The 16,082-nt window shown below is 51.7% G+C and overlaps 1 protein-coding gene across 9 annotated transcripts in view; it reads right to left on the bottom strand.

Moving 5' to 3' along the window:
• The window catches only part of LOC102992013 (coiled-coil domain-containing protein 57), a 44,093-nt gene that overhangs the window by 20,872 nt on the left and 7,139 nt on the right, over positions 1 to 16,082 (bottom strand). For 8 of the 9 annotated variants that reach the window (XR_008616653.1, XR_003678437.2, XM_028485059.2 and 5 more), the window contains exons 2-3: positions 9,105 to 9,519; positions 7,818 to 7,926 (exon numbers count right to left, since the gene is read on the bottom strand). Coding sequence is in view for 7 of the 9 variants with exons in the window: in XM_028485059.2 (XP_028340860.1) it covers positions 7,818 to 7,926; positions 9,105 to 9,519 (524 nt within the window). In the remaining 2 variants the exon portion in view is untranslated. Of the gene's footprint in view, positions 1 to 7,817; positions 7,927 to 9,104; positions 9,520 to 14,439; positions 15,151 to 16,082 lie in introns of those variants that run through there. The other variant, XM_028485060.2, reaches the window with a different exon arrangement.

Raw genomic sequence — 16,082 nt, 5'->3', positions numbered from 1 at the left:
AAGGAGAGACACCAGGCCCATGAGCTCAGAAGCAACCCTCCCAGCAGTTTTGTTGTTGGTTCCGTCTATGTCTCTAAACAACACGCCACTCTTCCCTGCGCGATACCTGCCGGCTTCCTGAGCAGCCCCACCCCACACCCCCCACACGGGGCTCACGGCTCCACTCCCCTGGCTGTGTAAGCCTCACCCACGGGCTGAACCCAAAAGTCCATAAACTATTACAACAATAATGTTGTAAGTGATTCACGGCTCACCCAACAGCGAACCATTATGACGGTTCCCGTCTCATCATTTCCCCTGGTGTTTTCAATTCTCTGTCTCTCTCCCCACTCCTTCTCTGTCTGGTTCTCTCCTGTTTCCTGACTGGTGTCTGCTTCCCAGGACACACCCCATAATGTGACCCTTTCTTCTCCTGGGGTGTGGTCCCGCCAGGGCCCTCAGTCTCCATGCCCATCTGGTCTCTCCCTGGGCTGCCTCACAGCCAGCATCCAGGCGGTCCTTGGTATTCCTGGATGCCCTCTTCCTCTCTCCTGGTTTACTCCTGCTGGAAAGGACCTCCTTCCCCACCTCAAGAGCTCCCATCAGGGTGAGAGTCCCACTATCCCCTGCCCCACTCGGCCTTCTCCCAGAGGGTTGGAGCGGGAGCTGCCCTCGGTTTCCCTGCCCCACCTCTCTCAGACTCACGGGCTTCCAGGTGAGGCTGCCAGCTCAGCCCTGTGACTGGGGCCACCCAGTCCTGGGGACCCGCCCAGCTCAGGCCCCCATTCTCCTGGCAGCCTCCTCCACTCCATCTCTTGGTTCTCAATGTTCTGAACTCAGAAGGGAAACAGAGGCAGCTAAAGGCTGACTCCTCGGCACCGACACACAGCCACGCTGCACAGGGCTCGCTCGGTAGTTACACTCCAGTAACTTCCTGAGAGGCTGTCACCCAGCCAGAAGCATCCACACCCTCACACCCCAGGGCCCCGGGCTTACATCTCTTCCCCCAACAATGCTGAAGACCTTGTCACGTGTCTTCTGGCCCAAGCTGAGGTTGAGGAGTTTGGGCCAGGCTCTGCCCCTACAGGTTTTCTGGACGTTTGTAGCATCTCCTCTTTGCTCCTCTGAAACCCCTTTAGCTCATGGCTCTGGGGGCCTTTCAGTCTGAAGTCCCCACTCTGAGAAGTGGCTATGATGTTTACTTGATAATCTAACACCTTCCTGTTCTCTGTTGTATGTTTCTGGAATTTGTATTGTTAGATGAATCCTGGATTTATCCTCCATGTCTCTTATATTCTCTCTTGGATTTTCTGTGTCTTTTTTCCATTTTATGAATTAATTTCTTTATATATACTTTTGTTTTTTAATTTTAAATATTTATTTATTTATTTGGCTGCGCTGGGTCTTAGCTGCGGCACGCGGGATCCCCGTTGCTGCATACAGGCTCTTAGTCATGGCATGGGGGATCTAGTTCCCTGACCAGGGATTGAACCCGGGCCCCCTCATTGGAAGTGTGGAGTCTTAACCACTGGACGGCCAGGGAAGGCTCTATACATACTTTTAATTGTCAAAATTCTTTCTTGTTATGACTGGCCCTTCCTCCTGGCATCCTGAGTTATGGATGCAAAATACACCCCTGGGGGCACTGATCTCAGGAAGTCCCCACAATGTGCCCTTAGACACTGAAAATGAAGATATAATGGGATGAGTGGCTGGCTCTGTCCCCACCCCATTCCCAAGAGGCTCAAGTTCTCACCTTAGGGGAATGACACAGGAAGAGCCTCATGGGAGGGGGGGAAATAGCCAGCCCCTGCCCTGGGAGCAGGAAGGTGGCTACTCTCCGGGCCCATCCTCCAAGAGCTGCAGGATCACTGGCACCGCCTGTGGGGCCCAGGAGGCCACAGCACCAGAGCCGCCCACGCAGACAGCTAGACCAACACGGACAACCAGATGCCATGCCCGGGCAGGGCCACACGGCCCACCGTGCTGCCTCACACCTGAGCTGATCACACAGCGGCGGGTTTTAGGATCACTGTCTCGGGAATCATCTCTGTCCTACCCAGGGTCATTTTCCCTGTTCCTTTGGGCCTCTTCTTATGTTGCTGACATTTCTCTGTCTTGTAATCCCTGCCTCAGTTATATCCTCCTACTCAGGAATGAGGCAATAAAAAGTTCACTGGGATGTTGAAATTTAAAACACCTGCTATTCGTAAGCGACTGTTACAAAAAGGGAAAGGAAAGGCACAGAAAGGGAGAAAAAAATTTTTTTTTTTTTTGGCCACACCGCGTGGCATGCAGGATCCTAGTTCCCCGACCAGAGATCGAACCCATGCCCCCTGCAGTGGAAGCGCGGACTCTTAACCGCTGGACTGCCAGGGAAGTCCTGGAAGAAAACATTTGAAATATATATACCTAAGAACTTGTTTCTGGAATATATATGCAGAACTCTTACATATCAGTAATGTGAAGACAAATAACCCAATTTTTTCAAGTACAAGAAAGCTGAACAGACACTTCACAAAGGATATCTGAATGGCCAGTAAGCATGTGAAAAGATGCTTAATCTTTGATCATCAGGGATAAGCACATTAAAACCACAGTAAGAAGACACTACTACACACCCACTAGACTGGCTAAAGAGAAAAAGACTGACAACACTAAGTGCTAGCAAGGACAGGGAGCGACTAGAACTCTAATCTGCTGCTGGTGGAATGTGATGCTACAACCATCTTGGAGGACAGCTCGGCAGTTTCTTAAAAAGTTACAGCCGTAGTACACATCGCAGAAATTGCACTCCTGGTCATGTAGCCTGTGTCCATTCAAAGATGGCCAAGAATGCTCACAGTAGCCTCATTCGAAATGGCCCCAAACTGGAAACGACCCAAGTGTCCAAAATGTGCGTTGACAGAGAATGGAAAGAGACTGGCACCTCCACACAACACAGCACTGGCACCGAGAAGGAACAAGCTGCCAACTACATGACAACTATGCGCCTCAGACATGTCATGCTGAGAGAGAAGCCAGACAAAAAAGGGCACAGTGCGCGGCTCCATGCTCACAGGACTCTCCGAAAGACAGATCTCACCGCAAGCGGCAGGAAGCAGGCCAGTGGGGCCGGTGCCAGGGGTGCTGCTCCCTGACTGCAAAGAAGCACGTGGAACTTTGGGTGGCAGGAAAGTTCTGTCTTGGTTGTTACTCAAGTACCTGTGTTAAACCTTGTTGAAATGCACGCTTAACATGGGTGCATGGACTGTAGGAAATTACAGCTCAATTAAGTCGAATCTTCGCAGAGCCGACTGAGGGCGCTGCTTCCCTAATGTCAGATCTGCGCTGCAGACACCAGGGCCTACGCAGCCGCCTTCCTTCTCCCCATGGGTAGTTCAATTTCTGTAAAGAAAACTGTGCTGAGCTTCTGCCTGGGGAAGGAGCTCCTGGCTGCCAGGCACTCCATCTGCGCATGAGAGGGGTGGTTCGCGGCCCCAAATACAGACATCCACCTGCACGTGCATGGCCCCTGGTGTCCCAAGGCCTAACCTCTCTGAGTCTGTAGGCCCACTGGCTGCGTTTCCCACAGGCCCGCTCCCCAGCTGCTGCCCCCACCCCCACCCCGGGAAGGCGCAGGCTCACTCATCCGTGTGCTGAGGCCCTTCTCCTGCTCCCGTCACTGCTGTGGCTTCTCACTGTCCTTAGTCCTTTATCGTCTTGTTTACAGTGGTGACAGGAGAGCAGACACTCGTGGCTGATGTGCCCTATGGACGGGAGGTCTGGATACAGATGCAGAGATCACACACTGAGGGACAGAGTCAAACTGAAATGCACGTCCTGGAAAGCACAGCGCATGGAGAGCCCAGCACACTAGCAGGATTCCAGGTGTCTGACCAAGTAATGAGGTCCCTGCTTTTGAAGAGACTTGGACAGACTCAGCTACCTGAAGGAAAGAGTCGGCGAAGGCTGAACCCAGCCTGAGCGCGCCGGCAAGAATGGGTTCGTCTGCCTCCGCCCTACAATAAACTCCATAGCAGCCTCCCTCCCCTCCTCGGAAGGTGGGGGGCCTCAGAGACACCATGCAGAAGTACAACTGAAAACATACTTTTTTTATCCCTTGAGAAGCAAGACGAAGTATAAGGGGTCACACGAGTAACCCTTGTTGGGATCAGAATATGAAAATCATTGAGATTCACTCCTAACGCTACAAAATACTGAAGCACTTGGTTTCTGCTCAAAGTTCTGCAGTCTGTGGCCGCCAGGGGCAGGAAGCCCTCGCACAGGCAGAGCCTGGCCCAGACCAGCGGGCAAGCATTTAGTGTCCTTGGTGAGGAAACAAGAAACCCACCACCCCTGCAACGCGCTGCTGCGTCCAAGTCCGCTCCCTGTCCCCACGTCACCCCAGAGACATGCGGCTCAGGCCCGCCTCCCGACCACCCTCTCCTCTTGCTCCTGGGGGCCCCTCTCCTGCTAGTCCCCCACCCATGCCCCTGCCCTGTGCCCATGTCCCCGGCTCAGCCTGGATGGCTCCTCTGCCTACAGTCACCCTTTGGGGATGCCCCAGGTTCCCAGCTCTGTACCCTGTGGCCCACCCGCTCCATCCTGACCTCCCAGTTTGTCCACCTGGGGGCGCAGGAGCCACTTCCTACGCAGCCCGACCAAGCGCCCTCCCCATCCTCCCTGCGCGGTTCCCCCATCTCCAAACAGGGCAAGTCATCCCGCCAGGCACTCAGCCCCCAGCCAGATGTGTCCTCGGCACCTGCCTCTCACCCCGTCTGATCTATCAGCGTGTGCACTGGCTCTGCCGTCTACGTGTATCCAGAACCTGCCAGTGGCTCAAGCGCCCCACCTTCTCACCTGGGGCTGTGGCAGCCTCCTCGTGTCTCCCTGTCTCCCCAGTCCCACAGGCTGTCCTCAACCCAACAACAGAGGATCTTTTAAAAACTCAACTTGTCTCACAAGCCCCCAAGAGTTTCTCACCTCACCTGGAGCAAAGGTCATCCTCACGAGGGCCTGGGAGGCCTACACCGCCGCTATCTCAGTCCCCTTGAACTTGAACTCTGATGCCAACTGAAGGCGGGCTCACAAGTCCTCTTCTCAGGGTGCCCTTCCTGACCTGCCTATTAAAAGATCAGCCCCATCCACCCTGCCTCCCTGTGTCATGCAGGTGATGTCCCTAGGATGCTACAGGCAGAGCCTGTAATGTTTGGGAGTCCACTGTGCCCCCACAAGGGCCAGCTCACTCCCAGGGCAGGTGGGGCCCCTGCTCAGCCCTAACCCCAGGGCCCAGGATGGTTCTGGCAAAATCTATTTGTTACATGAATGAATAAATCAATAAATCATTGTTTCTCCTCCAGTGGCTTCTAATCCTGTGACTGCTAACCAATAGTGAAAAACCTTAAGTCCACAGTCTACAGCTTGCAGACATAATAAACATTAAACAAACTCGGCTCCCGTCATCTTATACTTCTTTTTTGAAAATAAAAATCACTATTACCATTGAATCATTCTACCTTTGACAAGTCAATAATGAACACAAAGATCTTCAGAAAAAGGAGACGGGAAACCAGCCCAAAGGAAGCCCACAAAGCTGATGAGCACATAAGGCCCTTTCTTCAGTCACAGAGAGTCGGGCGTGGGCAGTAGAGCCCTGAGGCTGGCATGAGCCCCAGCTGTCCCTGAACCACACTAGGCAGCAAAGGCTGCCCAAGTTCCTGGTAGCAGCTCTGGATGGAGCCCAGAGCTGGAGAGTCCAGACGTCAAGTTTCCTTCCTTCCAGAGACAGGGCTGGTATAAAAACTCCCATCTGGAGGTGCCCTCCTTGTGGACAGGGGGCTCAAAGCCTGAACAAGCCTGAGTCGCAGCAAGGGCTCTGAGTGTGGACAGGCTGGGAAGCCACCCACAGACCCAGCCCAGCGACCACAACTCCCACCAGGGCACTGCTGCCTCCAAGTGCCACTGACTGTCCTGCTAACTGGGACACTCCCACCGCTGCCCAGAGCCCTTCCAAAACTCCTTCTTTGGAAGGGACTCCAATGCCACTTGAGGAAACCTCATGACTTAGATGAGTCACACCTGGTCTTGATCACTCAGCTCAGGCCCCAATGACCTTAGACTGTTTCCAAAAGTCAAACCCGCCCATAATGGAAAATGTTCTTTGGTCCCTGAGGACTCCAAAAGGAAGTCCTCTGCAGGAAATTTCAAATGTTCTAAGCGATGATGGCATCATGGACAGTAAAATTCAAGCTTCCAAGAGGGGAAGGAAAGGGCAGGGCCCCCTCCTCCACCAGCCGTGGTTGGTAGATGCAGCCATGCCTGAAAGCTCGGTCACAAGGACAGTTGTGTCCATGGGCGCCTTCCATCCTGATGGGTACAGCACATCAGGATGCCGTCCTATCTCAGGGCACGGACGCTATGCTGTGGGACAGAGGGCCCAGCAGTCAGGCCTCAGTCCGCCAGCTGACAGGTCTGTCCTCCTTGAGAACCACTGACCCCAGTGCCCGAAAAGGAGTCAGCACAGGCAGGCACACCATTCACATCTGCCCAGTGGCACATCCACTGGGGAGACTAGGGGCCAAGTTCAGAGCTCAATGGCTCAGTCAGCATCACTCCGAGGAGGGCAGAAGTGAGGACACAGACAGGTTGACTTCTAGATCCAGCTCCTCTCCAATATCGCCGACACAAGTCTAAAAATAAGGCGTGGGCTCCCTTGGTGGTGCAGTGGTTAAGAATCCGCCTGCCAATGCAGGGGACATGGGTTCGAGCCCTGGTCCGGGAAGATCCCACATGCCGTGGAGCAACTAAGCCCGTGTGCCACAACTGCTGAGCCTGCGCTCTAGAGCCCACGAGCCACAACTACTGAGCCTGCACGCCTAGAGCCCGTGCTCTGCAACAAGAGAAGCCACCGCAATGAGAAGCCCACGCGCCACAATGAAGAGTAGCCCCTGCTCGTCGCAACTAGAGAAAGCCCGCGCGCAGCAACAAAGACCCAGTGCAGCCAAAAATAAATAAATAAAATAAATACATTTATAAAAATAAGGCGTGAGTTGTTATCCTGTGGCAGGATGACAGTACCTAAGAGTTCTCGCGCTGGAAGTGCCTTGGACTCAAATTACGGCTCCGCCACTTACTGAGGGGGATCTTGGGCAGGTTACTGAATGCTTCCCCTATCTGGAAAATGTAGAAAAAAATTGTGTCTCTGTTGTGTTGAGCAGATAAATTCACACACACGCACAAGGAGCTCCATGAGGCAGTTTCCATAAACACCAGTCACTGCTACGATGACACAAGCTTAGCACATCATGGAAGAAGACCAAGGGTACCCATGTCCTTGCATACACGCAGCCCTGCCAGACATGGACTTCGGCCATAAGTGTGAAGGATATCCTTCACCCAAACCCCAACATAGCTGAGTCTCTCAGACGTGTAGGCTGAGTTTCAATGACACCAAGGAGAAATTCTGGTGACAGGTTTAAGTGCCACCTGTCAGTTGATACAACTATATTTAAACCTATTTACTGCTTTGTTGAAAGAAGTACAATTACCACAACTTGGGCTCCCAGCTCTTTTCTACAGTAAATAACTCAAACTTTAACTTCATGATACTTTTTTCTAAGATAAATAAAGGGGGAAATGTTTATTCTGTTTCCAAGGAAAGAGAACCCTGGGGGAGTTACTACAGAGGAAGATTTAGACACCCCATCACACTTCCCCACAGCTCACCATCAGTGGAAATCTGTGACCCCAGCATACCATACGGCTAACTAAATGGTCTTCTCCACCTGGTACAATTTTGGTTTCAGAGAGGGCGGGCAGGGTGGGCACCTGAGGAGGACCTGGAGCCCACGCCCTACCTGCCGCTGTAGGGCAAGCTCGCTGCCCAGCTCCTCCAGCCTCCTTTCCAGCCTCCACTTCAGGTTCCCACACTGCTCCCGCTGCTGGTCCAGCTCGCCGTTCCTGTCGCTGTGTGAAAAATGCAGTGTTAAGAAAAGTAACACTGAATGGTCTCCAGACTACACATTTGCAGGGTCACCTGTGCAAACATGAGGTGACAGGGGATGCTTCACTTCTGCGGGAGTGGCTTTGGCAGGACCCAGGGGACCTACATGCTGCACCTGGATAGGTGACTGCCTGCAGAAGAGTACGTGACGTGGGATCCAGGCTCTCACAACACAATTCCCAAAGTGCCTAAGATACAATCAAAAGTCACCGATCATACCAAGAACCAGGAAAATCTCTACCTGAATGAGAAAACACAATCCACAGATGTTAACACCAAGATGATGCAGATGCTGAAATGATCTAACAAGGATTTTAAAGCAGCCGTCATAAAAATGCTTCAACAAGCAATTTTGCACAGTTTTAGGACAAATGGAAATCAGAAACTCTCAGCAAGAAAAAGTAACAAAGAATCAAATGGAAATGTGAGAACTGAGAAGTACAGTAACCACAACAAAGGACACCCTGGTTGGGCTCAAAGGCCAGAGAAAAGAACCAGTGAAAAACAAAAGGTACCTGACCTGTTAATAGAAAGAAATAGACTGAAAAAAATGAGCAGAGCCTCAGAGACCTGTGGGATAACAAAAGATGTAACGCTCACATGTCATCACTGCAGTCCCAGAATGGAAGGAAAAAGAGGGTGGGGACAAAAATGTACTTGAAGAAATAATGGTTGAAAATGTCCCCAATTTGGTGAAAAAGAACTGGCAGAAGACCTGAGGAGAGACTTCACAAAACAGTGTACAGCACTTCAAGGCTGCAGCAGAGCGCGCAGCTGAGGCCTGTCCTTCCTTCTCACCGTGAGCGGAGCCCACAAGCCTGATGGCAGCTTCAGGGTCTCAGTCGACTTGCCTCAAGTCAGCTCACTTAGTTTTGGATTTAATATATATTTCACACCATTAAAATAATCATAAGCTCAAATATGTTTTATTATAATGATATAGATTTGTAAATCATGGGGAAAAATTCCAAATAGTTGAACCAATCTCCACTAATTTCAGCCGCACTGGGACCCAGAAAAAGACATCCAGGTGTGGCCCTGCCTGCCTTCCCTTGACAAACACTGGACAGGTGGGCGCCGGGCAGCGCTGCGGGGCAGGAGGCGTGTGGAGGGTCGGGGAGTGGCGTCCGCTGGCTCTCACCTGTGGACCCGCTCCAGCTCCAGGCGGTGTTCCCGCAGCCTCTGCTGGGACTGCTGCTGCAGATCCTCCACCCGCCGGGCCTCGCCGGCCAGCGCCTGCCTCAGCTTGGCCACCTCGATCTTGAGCTCGCTCACCTCGGCCTGCCTGGCCTCCTCCAGCCCGCGGGCCTGGGCAAACGCAGCATCGTAGCGCTCCAGCTCCCGGTCCCGCTCCTCCAGCACCTGCAGGTTGTAGACAAAGTCCTCCCGCAGGCGTCGCAGCTTCCCCTGCGCCTCCTCCAGCTGGCGCTGAGCGTCCTGCAGGGCTGCCTCCTGCATCTGGGAGTGCTGGGCCTGCAGTGTTCGCCACTCCTCCTCCTTGCGAGCCAGCAGGGCATTCAGGGCCTGCTCTGTGGGCGAGGGCAGCATGTCGGCAGCTGCAGCAAAGAGGAGGCAGGCAACGGGTTCACTGTTAGGGACCCTGTCTTCCACAACACACACCTCAGATCCCCAACTAAGTGATCGCTGTCACCAAAGCAGGAGGATGCTCTGGCCAGTTACTGGCTTTCTGGTCACACCCTGAGTTCTGGAGAGCCAAAGGCAGCTCCCCTAAGGTCCAGCAGGGCAGGGGCATACTAGGCCCAGACCCCAAAGGCTCTTTCTACCCTATCCTCACCCTATAGCAGAGGGAACAGACAGTAAGTGCAGGATCACCGACGGAAGAGAGGAAGGAAAGACAGGGAGTGTTGTTTGCTCACCTACAAAAGCTAGGTAGGTTCTTTAAAATAGTTTCATAAAGTACTCTCTCCATTTTGCAAATAAAAAAATGAGGCCGTTCAGCAGCTGAGCTGTGACTGGCCCCAGGTGGCCCCTGAGCCAATGCCCCTTCCCACCCCCATGCTCTACTCCTGAAGCTGGAATGCAGGCTCCCGGAGATTCACCACCCAGGAGCAGGCTCCTCTGTTCTTGTGTTTCCAGTCCATCGTGCACTGATACTTTTGTAAAACACAATAAAGTGCTAGAAAAAAAATGAAAACTAAAAAAACGAAGATAGGGCTTCCCTGGTGGCGCAGTGGTTGAGAGTCCGCCTGCCGATGCAGGGGACACGGGTTCGTGCCCCGGTCCGGGAAGATCCCACATGCTGCGGAGCACCTAGGCCCATGAGCCATGGCCGCTGAGCCTGCACATCCGGAGCCTGTGCTCCGAAACGGGAGAGGCCACGACAGTGAGAGGCCCGCGTACCGCAAAAAAAAAAAAACCAAAAAAAACCCAAAGATATATGATACGCAACTCTGATTTTTTAATTATTAGATTCAACAGCATAAAACTACTTTGTCAAATTGCCATCAAGTGTCTGAAGACCTCTTGCTTTCCATGTCCACAGAGGATGGCCCACAAGGGGCAGGGTTGGTGAGGGTTGCTCCCCACCAGGGCACCTCCACCACTGTCCTGGTCCCATCACTTGGCAGAGATGGGGTGGATTCTGATATGCAAAACCTCTGGTGGGGGCGGGGGGGGGGAATCTCCTGGGCTTGACTTATGCAGTGGGTCCGAGGCCATGGGTCAGGCCCCGCCAGCTACACAACAGGCCCAGAGGCATAAAGGCTGGCACAGGTGCCACTGGCATCTTCTGGGGCAGAGGGTGGCATGTGAATGACGTCCGGCTCTGAGAGTGCTTTTCCAGGAAGGCCAGGTGGGGTCTGAGGCAGGCATCCAGCAGTGACTTTTGTGTATCATTGTCCCTAAAGAGTCTGAAATGTCTGATCCATTTTAAGTGGGTCTTTTTTAAGATGAAAAAGACAAACTGTCCCAGGCCATCTCAACCCACAGGGTCAATACACATTCATGGAAACCCTCTTGGACAGAGGAACAAGATTTCAGGGGCCTGTGAAGACACCCAGCAGGTTGTGGAGGTTCCATGCAGCCCCTCCCAAGGGGCACCAGCAGCATCAATACTGGTCCCCCTTGGTCAATGTAAAGCAAATATCCACAAACTAACTCAGAAACAGGAACAGGAGAACCTGAGGGTCTTTTTTAAAATTTATTTTTAACATTACATTTACAGCAAACACTCTCTAAACCAGAAAGAGCACTACTTTTTTAGAGACATGAAGTTCATTTCACGCCTGAAATTACTGATAACAAAAACCAACAACAGGGGGACTTCCCTGGTGGTCCAGTGGCTAAGAATCTGCCTAGCAATGCGGGGGACACCAGTTCAATCTCTGGTCAGGGAACTAAGATCCGACATGCTGCGGGGCAACTAAGCCCATGTGCCACAACCAGAGAGCCTGCGTGACGCAACTACAGAGCCTGCGTGCTCTGGAGCCCACGCACCACAACAAAGAGCCCGTGTGCCGCAACGGAAGATCCTGCACACCGCAACTAAGACCCAGCGCAGCCAATAAATAAATAAATAAATATTAAAAGAAAAACAAACCAACAAAGTTCTACAATGAAACCTTAGTTTCTAAAACCCAGTGGAGGTAAGAAATGAACAAATTTTTCATTTTACACAACGTTTTGGTGGCATCAGGTTTACTGTGATTGAACTCTTCGTAGGACCTCAATTCAAACATCTGCAGAGTTGCTGCCACCAGCACTGCTGTCCTCAGACAGCCCAAGTCTTGCTTAGCTTATGAGTTGTGGACTCTACCCTCTGAAAGGTGATCACTGATAACAGAACACATAAAACTCTAGAGAAAAGCAACAAAAAACCAAAAAACAAACACACACACACACACCCCACCAAAAAATTATCTATGTAATCAAAATTATTACTATTAACATCTTGGAAACAAAATGAAAAAAAAGTAAAGTAGAAATCATCCAAGTGGTCTGGGTTAGTATTTAGAGACTCCCAAAATATTCTGTCAGGACTAAAGAAACAATAAGGGTGCGTTTTCTGGAAGAAGATGCGTGTTATGTGCTGGGCTACCCCAGTGGACAGTGGGAACATGAAACAAGCTTTTTAGACATTTGTTTCTCATAGCTCAGCAGAACAGTGCTCAGAACACAGAAAGTAAAATAAGAAACACACGATGAGGGACTTCCCTGGTGGCGCAGTGGTTAAGAATCTGCCTGCCAATGCAGGGGACACGGGTTCGATCTCTGGTCCAGGAAGATCTCACATGTCGCGGAGCAACTAAGCCCGTGAGCTTAGTGTGCCACAACTACTGAGCCCACAACTACAGAGCCTGTGTGCCACAACTACTGAAGCCCGCGCGCCTAAAGCCTGTGCTCCGCAACAAGAGAAGCCACTGCAGTGAGAAGCCCGTGCACCGCAACAAAGAGTAGCCCCCACTCGCCGCAACTACAGAAAGCCTGTGTGCAGCAACGAAGACCCAACGCAACCAAAAATAAATAAATAAATAAAATTGATTTAAAAACAAGAAACACGATGAACGTTAGGAATGGGCAATAAAGGCCAGGTAATTACTAAGTATTGAGCAATGCATCCGACTAAGGGCTTGCTGGAAAGCAAAGCACAAAGGAAAACAGGATCCATCATAAGATTTGCATCTTTCATAAGGAAAAAGTACGGCAATTTCCCAGGTGAAGGTGTCGGCATTTAGATCTAAATGAATTCCTTACGTAGTTTTTCCTATAAGGGAAACAAATTGTGCAGGACAGGGCCTGGCAAGCTTTCTCCCTTTCCCGGCCAGTCGGTAAATATTGAGGGCTTGGTGGGTCACAGGGTCTCTACTGAAGCCCCTCAACTCTGTGTGAAAGCAGCCACCAGAGGACAGAAAAAGTTTAGGCTGAGTCTCTCCCACAGGCCTGCTGTGCCGACCCCCAGAAACTTGTGCAGGGGATGCTTTTATCAGCACCTGTGTGACAAATACTATCATTTCTTAAGGCTGGTCCTCGCAGCCCCTAATCCTCAGGGGTCCGCGATGATCTCAATTTGGACACAGACATCCGTCCACAACTCCCCGGTGTCCACTGGGGGTGCAGGCCAGCCTCACGGAGGGGAGGAGGCACATGCACTTCCAGCCCAGCCCGTCTCGGGGTGACTGCACCAGAGAAGTAGAGGGAGAGGGCACAGGCACGAGAGGCTGAGAGAGAAGGAGGAGACCGCAGGGCCTTGTGGGGTTGTGATACAGTAACAAACACTGGTCTTCATCCACGGTTTCTGGCACAAGACTCCTAAAACCCTTATTTCCTGAGTGACAGAAGCTACAGGGGCATCTTTAGTTTTTGTTCCTAGCTCCTGACATAACTCCAAGTGAAAGGACGTCTCCCATTATTCATAACAAACCTCTTTCAACCACACCTGAGTCTATGTTAATGAGGTGATTTTGGAAAGCCCCTAGATAACCAGTGGTTGGGGGCTGGTTGCCAGGGGAACCAGAGGGTTGGAACTTGCAACTCCACCTCCCAACTTTCAGGGAAAGGAGAGGAGCTGGAGGCTGAATCAATCACCAGTGGCTAATGGTTTAACCAATCAGGTTTAAAAATCCTGCCAGGTGGGCCTCCAACCCACAATCTGGACAGGATTGGCAAACAATCTAGGCATGTTGCAGCAAAAATAGAAATGAAGTTTTCCCTCTCCTGAGAACAAGAAAAATAAAGGGAACAGTGAACAGGCTAGAGAAGAAACATAACCTGGCCTGAAAGAGTTAATCACTCCTAGTTTTAACTGTTACTAATCTGTAGTGTCTGTAACTAGATTTCTACTTTACAAAGCTAACCTAACACTCTTTAACACTATGTGAATGACATCCTGCACTCCCTTGTAGCATCTGCATCTCAGAAAGAAGGTCGCAGGCCGATAACCAAGAGACAAACGGACCCAACAACCCAATTACCAGGCTGCCTGATGCCAGCTGTGACTGTTTTGAAATAATGCAGGAAGAAAAAGAATGCAAGACCTTCACTACTTTTGATCCTTATCATACAGGCCGGACTGGAGGCCCTACATGTAAAATCTTCTCTGATTCCCCGAGGAGCAGGGGCACAGTTCTTGAGGTGCCAGCATGCCCTGTCTCTCCTTTGCCTGGCAGAGAAGTAAAAGCCTCTCTATTTCTTTTCCTCCAAATCTGTCTCTGTATTTCTATTCGGCATTGGTGCGCAGGGAGCCAAGGTTTTTGGCAACAGGCACAGATGCGTTTCTTTAAGGAGGTTACTCACCCAAAAGACATCTTCCAAACACAAAAACTCAAAACCCAAAACCTGTCTCTTTGCTGCAAAATGAAACTAAGCACCGAAGGTCAGCAACACCTCCCTGGGGAAATCCAGGGGACGCTGACGGTCCCTGGAACAAACAGACCAGGCAGCTGCTCAGACTCGTCCACAGGCTTTCAGTACCGGCAAGGGGCCGACGAGGCACAGGCAAAAGGTCCCTCTGGACTTACCTCGTGGCTGGCGACCAGGTTCACTGTGCCCCCCACACAACAAGCCTCGCTTAGACACCGAGGCTGTGGCAAAGAGGGCGTTTATTTGCAAGATAATCAAGCGAAGAAAATGGATCTCAAATCCACCTCCCCAGAGGCAATGGGCTCGGGGTATTTATGGGATCAGGAATAAAGAAGCAGGGAAGTCAGAGGCAAGCTCATGAGGAAAGGTGATTGAAAAAAGGTTTGGTAATTGGTCTGCACAGGTATAACTAAGCTACAGGCCTCTGCACGTTTTGAGGGTGGAGTTTTCGACCCTCCAGTGTTAAAAGGTCACCAAGCGGACACTCCTACATGCCCAGCTGGAGGGTTGGTGGTCCTATCCAGTCTTAACTGGCTCAGCTTGAACTAGACACAGCTGACTCCAAGCTCCTGGAAACAACTCAGGCAAACATCTTATTGTTTAGGCTACGTGCTGCTTGGAGGACATGCAAGTCTTAAAACTACCTTGATTAGTGAAGGCAGGTGAATGGGTTTGACTAATTATTATGCACGGTTTCAAAAGCATCCATAAAAATCCCTGAACTACTAGGTTTGCAGAGCTGCCGGGCTGGTGAAGGCGTGGTGACGTGGAGGGCAGTGTGCTGGGGGCGAGCACGGGAGCTTCCGGCCCCTCCCACCCGCCTTACCCTGTGTCTTCCATCTGGCAGCTCTGAGTTGTATCCGCTTATAATAAACTGGTGATCTAGTAAGTAAAGCACTTCCCAGAGTTCTGTGAGCTGCTCTAGCACATTACTGAACCTGAGGAGAGGGGTCATGGGAACCCTGATTTACAGCAGTCGGGCAGAAGCATAGGTGACAACCTGGACTTGCAACTGGCATTCAGAAGGGGGGCATCTTGTGGGATCGGCACTAACCCCAGGCAGTTAGTGTGGGAACTGAGTTAAAGGTAGGACACCCACTCGGTGTCCACCTAGAATCTGAGAATGCTTGATTGATGGAGGAAGCGCCCCCTGACGTGTGGCATCGGACAGGAAGCAAGCATTCTGAGTGTGAGGGCAGGGAGGGAGGACGAACTCGGAAACAGGGTCCTAATCGGAAGGGACGGCCGAACTCCACAAGTGTCCTGATAGAGCTGTCCTAACCAGGGACAGCGTGGTGGCCTCCCCGCAGGGCTCTGGGGCAGAGCAGAGCTCTGCCGGGGCAGACCTTGGGCACAGCCCCGGTCTCCACCATCTCTCCTGCTAGGCAGTCGCACCCTGCCTCGCCCAGCACCCACAGGCCCAGTGTGGCCATGTCAGCCTCTCCTTAGCTGCATCCATCCAGGGCCTGCTTGCCATCTCAAGTTAACAGGATGCTGACAGAAACCCTGAGCCCGCCACCCTCAATTCTGCACGCCCCCGCCCCCGTTGCCCTCAGCTCGCCGATGGCACCCCTCTCCACCCAGCTGCCCAAGCTGAACACCTGGAACTAGCCTGGATTTCCTGCTGTCTCTCATCCCCGCACCACACCTCAGCCACCATCATCCCTCACCTGGAGTCTCGCTGACTCCAGACCCTGAACTGGCCCCTCTGCTCCACACTTGCCCTTTCAGAGCCACCAAAGGAATCTTTATTGAGAGGGTTTTTTTTTTGTTTGTTTTTTTTTTTTTTTTTTTTTTTTTT

The sequence above is a fragment of the Physeter macrocephalus genome, unplaced genomic scaffold (assembly GCF_002837175.3).
Source record: "Physeter macrocephalus isolate SW-GA unplaced genomic scaffold, ASM283717v5 random_276, whole genome shotgun sequence".
Lineage (NCBI taxonomy): Eukaryota > Metazoa > Chordata > Mammalia > Artiodactyla > Physeteridae > Physeter > Physeter macrocephalus.
This window is presented reverse-complemented; position numbering and strand designations above follow the sequence as displayed.